Source organism: Tribolium madens, unplaced genomic scaffold (genome assembly GCF_015345945.1).
Source record: "Tribolium madens isolate multiple individuals breed KSU strain unplaced genomic scaffold, Tmad_KSU_1.1 Scaffold_20;HRSCAF=117;Tcas5.2_LG4, whole genome shotgun sequence".
Classification (NCBI taxonomy): domain Eukaryota; kingdom Metazoa; phylum Arthropoda; class Insecta; order Coleoptera; family Tenebrionidae; genus Tribolium; species Tribolium madens.
Genome location: NW_025400985.1, coordinates 10347580 through 10357133, shown reverse-complemented (window position 1 = coordinate 10357133; position 9554 = coordinate 10347580). Strand labels below are relative to the sequence as shown.

Below are 9554 nucleotides of genomic sequence, written 5' to 3'. Positions count from 1 at the left end.
CCTACTGCCCGAAATTTTAATTCCGCAACTGTACATACCTCAAACTTTCAAGTTTACCATTGATAAGACTTGATAAAGTAGAAGATATTAAAGTGTAAAAAGCAATTTGTTTTTACATCTGTTTCCTTAAAATTCTAATGATGATTAAACGGATTAATAGTTAAATAATTATAATTATAAAATTATTTTTGCTAAATTTAAAAATTAATTCAAATCCAGCTTTCTACTTTATCGACGGACGCCGTGACGTTCAGGGTTGCGCTAACCTCAAAACGTCAAAAAACGGTACCATAAACAAATAAATGTTGTTTTGTTAAATTAAATAATTCTAAGTGTAAAAATGTCTTACTCGGTTAATATATCTGTGGAAGCCCCCATAGAAAACCAAATACAAGAAATCACATACGATGGGACGGAAATATACCAACCGTAAGCATTCAAACTTTTCAGGTCATTTAAATGATCAACATTTTCATTCCAGTCCATTGACTTTATCCGAGAGTCTCACTAAATACGCCCAAAAAATTGACTTTAGCAAAACCAGTGACATTGACTTTAAAAAAGAACCAGGGGACGCAATTGACGACAATAAATCCGATTCTGATAGCAAAGATGCTTTCCAATCAAGTCTGTGGCCGTGGGACTCGGCTAGAAACAAACTACGCAACGCATTCCAAGAAGTCTGCGTCTTGGCTGACGTTCTCGCTATTGCTAAAGAGAAACGTTACATGGTTTTGGACCCAGTCCAGCAAGAACCAATTGAAACAAAACCCATGGTACAGATTTACGCCCGCAAAAAGGCACTAGCGGGCGCTGCCAGTGTCTTACTCACTGGTGCTGAAAGACTGAAAACTTCCCAAAATGAAGCGGCAAGAAATAGGACAATTCCTGATTTTCATATAGAGTTATTAAGGTTGAGACAAAACTGGAGACTGAAAAAAGTGTCAAATACCATTATTGGAGATCTCAGCTACAGAACGGCTGGTTCGAAATATACGCAAACTGGGACTTTCGAAGTTACTAAAGCCGAAGACGATGACAAGACAAATAGCCCCCCAAGTAGTCCAGTACCTGGAGGGGCAACACCCGCTAAAGCAAATTCAGCTTTAAGAGTGTCAATTCCGTCAGAATTACAAGGGGTTGCATACATTGAAGTCTTATGTCAAAAAGGTGCTTCTAACTTGAATTGATCGAATTTGATTGTAATTCATTTATTTCAGATCAAGAAGATCTCTGTAGCGTCAATGTGAATTTGTTAGGGTCAGGCCCTCCAGCTTCAAACCCTGACATGCACTGGCAACAGAAATTAGAAGCAGCACAAAATGTTTTATTTTGTAAAGAGTTGTTTAACCAACTTGCTAAAGAAGCAGTTCAGTTGCAAGCACCTATCCCACATATGGTTGTAGGAAATCAAATTATGGCCACTGTAATTGCGTTTATTAACACTTTCATGTTGACTTATGACTAATTTTAGGTTTTTCCCGGAATTCAGTTAATAATAGGGTTATGTCACTCAACTGCAGGCGACAAGAAACAACAAAATAATAACTCATCAAAAACAGATCATGATCACGTATTGGAACACTCATTGCATCAGCTGTTGAGAGAAGTGCACCACAAAAACACCCATCATCCGTTTCCTCACCCAGCGACAGGCCCATTGGGCCCCTCTAAGAAACGCATGTTGGCAGGACCAATGGCCGCAGACAGATATGAATTACTCGAAATGACGAAGTCTGAAACACTTCTTGAACAAATCATCAAACAAGCGCAACATTTTTTCATGAGATTGCGCACTGAATATGTTCTTGATACAATAGCGAAAGAAGTCAAAGATCCTCTTATAAGTTCCCACTGGAACACTTTAAACAGCCCTACGCAATCATGCGTTAAAATAAATATTTCCACTCATGGGTACGACGCCCTCTGTCGGACCCCTCTCGTCATCCACGTGGGTGAAAAAAGCCTTAAATGCATCTGCAGAGATGGCAAAGTCATGCATATGAGTTATGAGCCTCAAGAGCTGCGCGATTTGATTTTTTGTCACATTAACCAACATCAGATTTTGGCGGTGCAAGCGTTGGCGAAGACAATGGGGTGGCAGTTTTTGGCCAATTCTAATCATTTAGGCACAGGGGCTGTCGAGCCGTTGGGAAATGCCAGTTCTTGTCTATTGGCCTCTCCAACTGGTGACAGGATTATAGCGGTTAGGTGTGAACCACAGACGGGTATTCAAGTCTCGGTGGCTCATTCGCCAAGAAGTGACTTTTTTCCAAGTAGGTTGGTTACTGAGAGGAAGTGGGAACATTTAGGGGGACAGTTTAGAGATGTTAGGTTGGAGAAAATGGAAGGCAGAAATTTCTTACATAAGATGGAGTTGTTAATGGCGAGTTTGACGAGTAGCTCGTAGGTTTGGAAATAATAATTTTTTGTAAAAGTTATAGGAATCAAACCATGGAAGTTGTTTGTTTAATTCGTGATGTAACTTACGTCACAAGGATCATTACGAACTTTTTCAAATTTCTGTTTGTTGAAAAAAACAAAAATTACTTTACTTCTAAAGTCGCACAAGCTGTTCTTTCAACTATATGAACTAGGAAAAGAAAGAAGTCTTTGATTTGATTGATTGATGTGCGATTATCAAAAATAATTATTTAAAACCTTCAAATCCCTCTATTTTAGATTTGTGTTTAAAATATTACCTTCTTATATGTATGTATATATTACATTTACCTATTGTCAATGCGAATGCGATTAAAAGTTGTATTTATTTAAAAAAAAAAGGCCAATTTAAGTGATTAAATTCTATTTAAAAAATTTTTCGTCTTTTTCTTTACTTTAAAATGGGGATAATTTTAAATCGATTGCCATTCCTTCGTTTCAAATGATACTTCTCAATTTGTCTCTGATTTTTTAATATCTTTGTCTTCTATTTTTTTTAAGTGTTAAATAAATCCTATTTTTTGAGTTCAGTTATTATTTTCTTAAAAATGAAACAAAAAGTCTTTGGTGGTCACAAAAAAATCGTCCATAGGCACAAAAATATTGAACAAAAAGCCACTTGTGGCCTTATTTTGTTAAGTAAATAGGTATTAGGAGTTTGAGTTGGACTTTTAAAGATTCTTCTGATAACAAAAAATAGAAAGAAATCGCTCGAAGGAACAAAGAAATAATTTAACAAAAAAACACTTACCTATAGTCTTTATTAAATATCAGAGGGTTGGATTTTAAAAAGTATTTTTAACAAAAACTAGAACAAAAAGTTGCTCTCGCAATCATAAAAAATTAATCAAAAAATCGATTACGAACACAAAGAATTATTATTAAATATAAAAAATTTATTTTAAATTTTTAAAAATTGCTTGTATAACAAAAAAATCTTTGGTGGTCATCGGTCACAAAAATTGAGCAAAAAACCACTTATGGTCTTTCTTAAGATTTTGTAAAGTAAATATCAGAAATTTGGGTTGGATTTTTATAAAACTTTAATTGTGGGACAAAAAAATACTCATAAGTTAAAAAAGAGAATCAAAAACCCAAAAATGAATCACATGTGGGTTTTTCAAATATTTGTTTGGTGTTTTTCTGTTTACCAGCGTGGCAGCCCCGCTTTGCCCGGGCCTATCACAGCGCGTCGAAGATCCGGGGCTCGCGGGTTGGTCCATTTCCATTCATTTCCAAAGCAAACTTCGATCGCTGTTGTGTTACCTATAAAAACTCCGTTAATCTCCGTTGACCAACGCTTCGAATTTGGGTAATCTAGTTGTAAAAATAGTATCTGCGACAGCGCAATCATCGTATTTATAATTTCTTGTAACCAAATCGGCGTTTTGGCTGCGAATCTCGTCAGTATTCTGTACCTAAAAACCGACGCCCTGCCATACCCGACATTTTGTTTTTGATTTGCTTTGCAAAGTCTCGACGAGTGCGTCACCACCACGACTTGGGTACTCATCGTTAATTTAGTTAAGTATTCCGAATTCGGACCCATAACTAGCTCGAGCTACGATGAATCATCCACGGCCGGTAAATTGCACGTTAACCTCTCTTGTTTTGTACCCAAATCGCTTAAAAGTACGAATTCGCCCAAACGACTGATAGTTTGACCTTATCTACGCAATGCTTCTACGTTCCACAGAACCATGGGCGAACGAGACCCCGAAAGAAGCGCCAGAGTCTACGTCGGCGGTCTTACAGACAGCGTCAAGAAGGAAGACCTCGAAACCGAGTTTGAAAAGTACGGAAAACTGAACTCTGTATGGGTGGCTTTCAATCCCCCAGGCTTCGCTTTTATCGAATTTATCAATCACAGCGACGCCGAATCGGCCTGTGATAGTCTCAACGGCACCGATTTCTTGGGCTCGAAACTGCGAGTCGAGATTGCTAGGGGCAAGTCTCGCCGAGGAGGGTTCAGAGGTGGCCGAGGCAGGGGTGGCCCGCCATACCGCGGGGGCGGTTATGGGGGCGATCGCGGCTTCAGAGGCGGCCGAGGCGGAAGGCCCGGAGGCCGCTTTGATTCATACGGGGGAGGAAGGCGCGACGACGGGGGGCGCTCATACGGCAGGGATTTTAGCAGAAGGAGAGATGGATATGGCAGAAGTGATAGCTACAATGGAAGAGGTGGTGGCGGAGGCAGGAGATTCGACAGTAGCTCCAGGTTCAGGTCAAGGTCGCCGGCGGCAGCCCCACCAAGACACTAGTTAAGCTACGTTTAAGCAATCTTTATTTGTATTCTTATTTTTTATATATTTCGTTCAGTACAACATTGAGGAAAGCTGGTGATGTATGACATTAGATTAAGTACAATAGATCTGGAGTTTATGAAGACTTTTTCGAGAAACATAATTGTTGCAAAAGGCAACTTTAGATGTTTATTTTATTACTACATAAGAGTGAAATAAAACCTAGTACCTATACAAATATCACGTGTTACTACACGATTTTTAATGGCTTTCCAATGTATACACAGTGTGTATCACTGTTTTTCATCAATTAATTTCTTTGTGGGATGAATCACTGTTACGGTAATAATACCTTCAGTTACTATTACCGAATCGATGTTTTTTATAAAGTAGCATTCGCCACCCTTTATTTGTACAAAAGCTCAATACTAATAATAAAAGTGTTAGATCTATCGTTCATTTCTTATCCATTGTTGCCTTTTAAACTTTCCTTTTCTAGTAATTCCATCTTAAGATTTTAAAATAAAAACGCTTAACTTTTTAAACGAGTTATTGTAAAAAAGTTGTATTATACATATTGCAATTTGCAAAGAATTTAAAGAATTCTTAGTGTGTTTTTACATTAGCACGATTATGGTACTTATCTAATGTACAAACTTTTGTTTGCATTACTTTTATTAGATACAAGTTTATATGCAGAATTTGAATTTTAGTTAAAAATTTACTTTCCGGATGAATTATTAAAAATTAATTTACAATGAATTGCCTTGGGAATTAAAAATTAAATAATACAGGTGCATGCATGATTGCACTGCGCAGTCGTTTTGAACACCAAGGTCATATCTGTCTCTGTCTTATTCGTTTTCTAAATAATTAAGCCGGTGTGCATATAAAATGAATGTTTGTCAACTAACATCGAGCAGAATCATTTGCAGTTCATTGAGTCAGTTTATTAAGAGAACACTGAGAACAACAGCAGCACTCAACATGCCTGCAAAGGTAGGTATATTCTTTCATTATGTAATATCACATTTGACAAAATGGTTATATTATTGTTTACCATAAACAACACGATTTCGTACCATAGGTCGGAGACTCCCTCCCCAACGTGGACCTCTTTGAAGACCTCCCAACCAACAAAGTCAACTTAGCCCAACAGGCAGCTGGTAAAAAAATAATCGTTTTTGCAGTCCCTGGTGCTTTTACTCCAGGTTGTTCGAAAGTAAGTGGCCTTGAGTAGCGCAATTGCCATTGATTTATGCAATAATTGCAGACTCACCTACCCGGTTATGTACAAAAAGCTGACGAGTTGAAGAGTCAAGGGGTCAGCGAGATATTCTGCGTTTCTGTAAACGACCCATTTGTTATGGCAGCTTGGGCCAAGGACCAAAAAACAACCGGAAAGATTCGACTTTTGGCTGACCCTTCAGCTGCTTTTACTAAAGCTCTAGATTTGACTGTTGATATTGCCCCTCTTGGGGGAACTAGGAGCAAGAGGTACTCCATGGTGGTTGACAACGGGAAAATTACGTCGCTTCAGGTTGAGCCTGACGGGACTGGGCTGACCTGCTCTTTAGCTAACGCCATCAAGTTGTAAAATAACATTCAAGAGTAATTTCTGTTTGTAATGTTGCATGATTTTATTTTATGGATAGGGACTTTGCATAACTTTTTTAAGAAATGATATTTTTTCATAGAAATGATATTTCTGTTAAGTGCAAAAGTTCACTTGGTTCCTACTTTAAAAAATTAAAAATTGTTAGTGTAAGCAATAATTTCAAGGCTCGTCACAATGACCAAATAATATTCACTGGATATTTTATAAATAGGTTTATTAATTATATAGTACTAGTAATATAATTATCATAAACCGTTATAAGAAACTATTGAGCAATTATTTCTTCCTTCTATGTATTAAGTTCCTAAAAAATAATTTTATAAAATTGAGTGCAAGGAAAATTTTCTTGCAATTCATTTGTTAAGTATCGATAAGTTTTAATTATGCAAATCGTATTGATTGGTTCTGCAATTTCTACAACTGACTGACCTCAGTTTAAACCATGATACGAATATTACTAAATAAATAATTAAGAAAGATTCTCTTGTATTTAACAGGAATATTAAATTCAGTAGAATATTGATTAAATAAGTAATGCTGAATTATTTAACCATCCAAATGCGGATCTTTGTCATTTATATTACAACAGTTATTACATATTCAATAAATTATTTAAAATACAAATAATATAAACACGTCGCACAATTATACCATTTTGAAAAATTGTTAAACAACATATGCAACCAAGTTAACACTTCAGACAACCCAGTTTTAATATTCGTTTTTTACTAAATTCAGAATCATTGCAAACGATAAAATTTAATGTTTATTTACTTTATTTGGCAAAATTCTTTAAACAAAACCAAAAAGTTCACATATTTTGTTAAATATCACTTTACTGAAAATGTCAAAAAAATGCCACAATCACTCAAAATTCCCTCTGAAAAATGTTTTTGCAATCAAAATTAGCCCCCAGTGTCCTTAACAAAACCCTTCGTTTCTTGTCTTCGCTGTGTCCCCCCAAAGACCCCATCAAACCCGTCGTTACCCTCTTGGATGCCTTGAGCAGTGCCGGCTCCAACCTCGCCCTCCTTCTAAAACAAAACCCTGACATACACGAATTGCGACTCTTTGACGAAGACCACGACACGAATGCGTTCGCTTGCGACTTGAATGAAATAGATACGCGAACGAAATTGAAATCGTTCTCTTGCAAATCTATGAAAAATGCCATAACGGGGGCGCATGTGGTCATATCCACGGGCGGCTGCCAGGAAAAACCTGGAACGACCCAGAGAGAGTTGTTTGATAAGAATTTGGACAATGTGAGGAATGCGGCTATGTTTTTGGCGGAGTTTAATCCGGAGGCGGTTTATTGCATCGCGAAACCCCCAATTGAAGCTTTAGTGCCGATGGTGGCCGAAGTAACCTCATAAACACTTATCAACTTTCTCTTAATCACATAATTTGAAGGAGTACAAAAAGGCAGAGACTTATGACCCGAGGAAAGTTATTGGAGTGACAACAGTAGCATCGATGATTGCCAACACCTTCATTGCTGAACACACCAATAAGGACCCTGGAGAAGTCCTCTGCCCGATCATTGGCGGCTTAAGTCCAAAAACCACAATTCCTGTCGTCTCACAAACAAAACCAAACGTTCAATTCAATCCGGTAAAAAATTCATTGTACAAAATTAGGCAAAACCTGATGTGAGGCTTCCAGGACTTGTACAAAAAATTACAAGAAGCTATAGCACACGGCGAGGAAACCCTTCTCTGCAAAGGTTCACTATTTTGCTACTCGAAAGCAGTAGCAATCTCGCGTTTCATTGATTTAGTCGTAAAAGCACTAAAAGGGGAGAAACACTGCGTGGAATGCGCATTTGTGGCTCAAACAGGCCACATTGGGGAGTTTTTGCCATACATGACTTCAATAGTCAAACTAGGTAACAAAACCACCTCCAAATTAACCCATTTTAACAGTTTTTAGGCCCGCAAGGGGTTATGTCCACACATATGCCTAAAATAAACGAAATGGAAACGTCTCGATTGAGGGCCGCCGTGCCCCACATCGTCGAGAATATTCTCCTGGGGCAAACATTCATCCATGGAGACTTTTCAGTACCCCCAAAATTTAAAGTAAAAAGGACTTGTGACGAACTTTTGAAACAGAAAGTACAAGAATGCAACAGAGTTGCCGGTATACAATATATTAATTGACCAAGAATTTTTCAATCTTTTATTTGGTGAAATTTAATGCCGGTGAGTTCTGATGTATTTGGTTTTACTGCTGAAGTTGCTGGAGATGATTATGGGGCTTCCTGGACGCCCCAATCGGTGGCTCCCCTTACTGAAACTGCTGTCTTTCTTCAGGCATGATTTTAAGGGGTAGGAGCCCCCTCTGATGTAATTTTTCGACGTCAATTTTGCCGGCTTTTTGTACAGTCTGATACATTTGGGTTGGTCGAAACTTTCCTTCTCCTCGTGCTGTTTCTTCAAGTTGAGTATGAAGGAGTCAGTGTGTTTTAAAAACTTGTTATCCTCGAGCTCTTCCTCAGACTTTTTCTCCACCAAAATTTCTTCAGTGCCAGCCTCCGCATCTTCTTTCAATTTAGGAGTTTCGGGAATATCATCAGTTTGGATTTCTTGTGACTTACTCGTGATTTTAATTTTTTCAATTTGGGTCTCGTCGAGATGGTCTCCAGGGCAGGGGTACACTAGAATTTTTCTGCGCCTTTTATCAGAGGCGCTTTTGATCACTTGAATTTCCAACGACTTCCTGTTGCTCATTGAGTCGATAAATTTTTGCTTGGATTTATTTTTGTCCGGTTTCCAGTTTGCCCAATACGTTTCTTCCAGTTTCTCAATGACTGACTTCTTCGACTTGGTTTTGATCTTTTTGCGGTTTTTAGGGACAAAATCACCGTCATTTTGATCGCTCACACTGACGTAAATGTGGTTGTAAATGGGACATCTCTTATGTCGCGAAGTGTGAGCTTGAATTGAGTAACTATCACTGTCTGCTGACTGTCTTAAATTTTGGGTGTGGTAACGATCCAGGTCGAAATCTGGGGGTAATTTTTTGTGACGAAAAGATAAGTGATGTTCCTGCAAAAATGTGGTTAAAATGACAAAGGAGAAAGGCTTTATACCTACACATTCCTCTGTATACAGTTTCAGGGACCTTGCATTGTGTAATTTGGGACATTCGAACATAGAATACGCCATTTTAGACAATATAACATTTGAAAAATTTTTGACGTCTGTAATGACAAGAAAAATGAGATGTGGTGATCTGCTGAAATTGGATTA

The 9554-nt window shown here is 37.9% G+C and overlaps 5 protein-coding genes across 6 annotated transcripts; 4 read left to right on the top strand and 1 right to left on the bottom strand.

The window, feature by feature from the left end:
• Positions 1-250: 250 nt before the first annotated feature.
• On the top strand, positions 251-2817 carry LOC123005231 (mediator of RNA polymerase II transcription subunit 17). 2 transcript variants are annotated; one of them, XM_044398890.1, is made up of 5 exons: positions 251-429; positions 482-1170; positions 1221-1426; positions 1475-2386; positions 2439-2817. In XM_044398890.1, the coding sequence occupies exons 1-5, from the start codon at positions 341-343 to the stop codon at positions 2442-2444; spliced, it is 1902 nt and encodes a 633-aa protein (XP_044254825.1). In that variant the 5' UTR covers positions 251-340; the 3' UTR covers positions 2445-2817. The 2 variants fall into 2 exon arrangements, with proteins under 2 accessions (XP_044254825.1, XP_044254824.1); XM_044398889.1 differs by having other exon boundaries at positions 1475-2817.
• An 829-nt stretch (positions 2818-3646) lies between these two features.
• LOC123005233 (RNA-binding protein Rsf1) lies at positions 3647-5134 on the top strand. Its single transcript, XM_044398893.1, has 2 exons — positions 3647-3754; positions 4139-5134. Exon 2 carries the CDS (start codon positions 4143-4145, stop codon positions 4698-4700), a length of 558 nt encoding a protein of 185 aa, XP_044254828.1. The 5' UTR covers positions 3647-3754; positions 4139-4142; the 3' UTR covers positions 4701-5134.
• A 375-nt stretch (positions 5135-5509) lies between these two features.
• Positions 5510-6946, top strand: LOC123005232 (peroxiredoxin-5, mitochondrial). The gene is made up of 3 exons (XM_044398892.1): positions 5510-5681; positions 5770-5904; positions 5956-6946. The coding sequence occupies exons 1-3, from the start codon at positions 5577-5579 to the stop codon at positions 6277-6279; spliced, it is 564 nt and encodes a 187-aa protein (XP_044254827.1). The 5' UTR covers positions 5510-5576; the 3' UTR covers positions 6280-6946.
• Positions 6947-7120: 174 nt separating this feature from the next.
• Positions 7121-8463, top strand: LOC123005008 (malate dehydrogenase-like). The gene is made up of 4 exons (XM_044398595.1): positions 7121-7664; positions 7714-7914; positions 7966-8188; positions 8233-8463. Exons 1-4 carry the CDS (start codon positions 7188-7190, stop codon positions 8460-8462), a joined length of 1131 nt encoding a protein of 376 aa, XP_044254530.1. The 5' UTR covers positions 7121-7187; the 3' UTR covers position 8463.
• Positions 8464-8467: 4 nt separating this feature from the next.
• LOC123005009 lies at positions 8468-9546 on the bottom strand. The gene is made up of 2 exons (XM_044398596.1): positions 9399-9546; positions 8468-9350 (listed from the first exon to the last, which is right to left on the bottom strand). Exons 1-2 carry the CDS (start codon positions 9468-9470, stop codon positions 8496-8498), a joined length of 927 nt encoding a protein of 308 aa, XP_044254531.1. The 5' UTR covers positions 9471-9546; the 3' UTR covers positions 8468-8495.
• Between the last annotated feature and the right edge of the window lie 8 nt (positions 9547-9554).

What these genes read in the sequence shown, in the direction of transcription:
- LOC123005231 (XM_044398889.1), top strand. Translation starts at nt 341, where the DNA reads ATGTCTTACTCGGTTAATATATCTGTGGAAGCCCCCATAGAAAACCAA. An exon ending in GGGACGGAAATATACCAACC is followed by an intron (nt 430 to 481) that starts GTAAGCATTCAA and finishes TTTTCATTCCAG; the next exon opens with TCCATTGACTTTATCCGAGA. An exon ending in TGAAGTCTTATGTCAAAAAG is followed by an intron (nt 1,171 to 1,220) that starts GTGCTTCTAACT and finishes CATTTATTTCAG; the next exon opens with ATCAAGAAGATCTCTGTAGC.
- LOC123005233 (XM_044398893.1), top strand. Translation starts at nt 4,143, where the DNA reads ATGGGCGAACGAGACCCCGAAAGAAGCGCCAGAGTCTACGTCGGCGGT.
- LOC123005232 (XM_044398892.1), top strand. Translation starts at nt 5,577, where the DNA reads ATGAATGTTTGTCAACTAACATCGAGCAGAATCATTTGCAGTTCATTG. An exon ending in CACTCAACATGCCTGCAAAG is followed by an intron (nt 5,682 to 5,769) that starts GTAGGTATATTC and finishes TTCGTACCATAG; the next exon opens with GTCGGAGACTCCCTCCCCAA. An exon ending in TTACTCCAGGTTGTTCGAAA is followed by an intron (nt 5,905 to 5,955) that starts GTAAGTGGCCTT and finishes CAATAATTGCAG; the next exon opens with ACTCACCTACCCGGTTATGT.
- LOC123005008 (XM_044398595.1), top strand. Translation starts at nt 7,188, where the DNA reads ATGTTTTTGCAATCAAAATTAGCCCCCAGTGTCCTTAACAAAACCCTT. An exon ending in CAAACGTTCAATTCAATCCG is followed by an intron (nt 7,915 to 7,965) that starts GTAAAAAATTCA and finishes TGAGGCTTCCAG; the next exon opens with GACTTGTACAAAAAATTACA. An exon ending in GACTTCAATAGTCAAACTAG is followed by an intron (nt 8,189 to 8,232) that starts GTAACAAAACCA and finishes AACAGTTTTTAG; the next exon opens with GCCCGCAAGGGGTTATGTCC.
- LOC123005009 (XM_044398596.1), bottom strand. Translation starts at nt 9,470, where the DNA reads ATGGCGTATTCTATGTTCGAATGTCCCAAATTACACAATGCAAGGTCC. An exon ending in AACTGTATACAGAGGAATGT is followed by an intron (nt 9,351 to 9,398) that starts GTAGGTATAAAG and finishes ACATTTTTGCAG; the next exon opens with GAACATCACTTATCTTTTCG.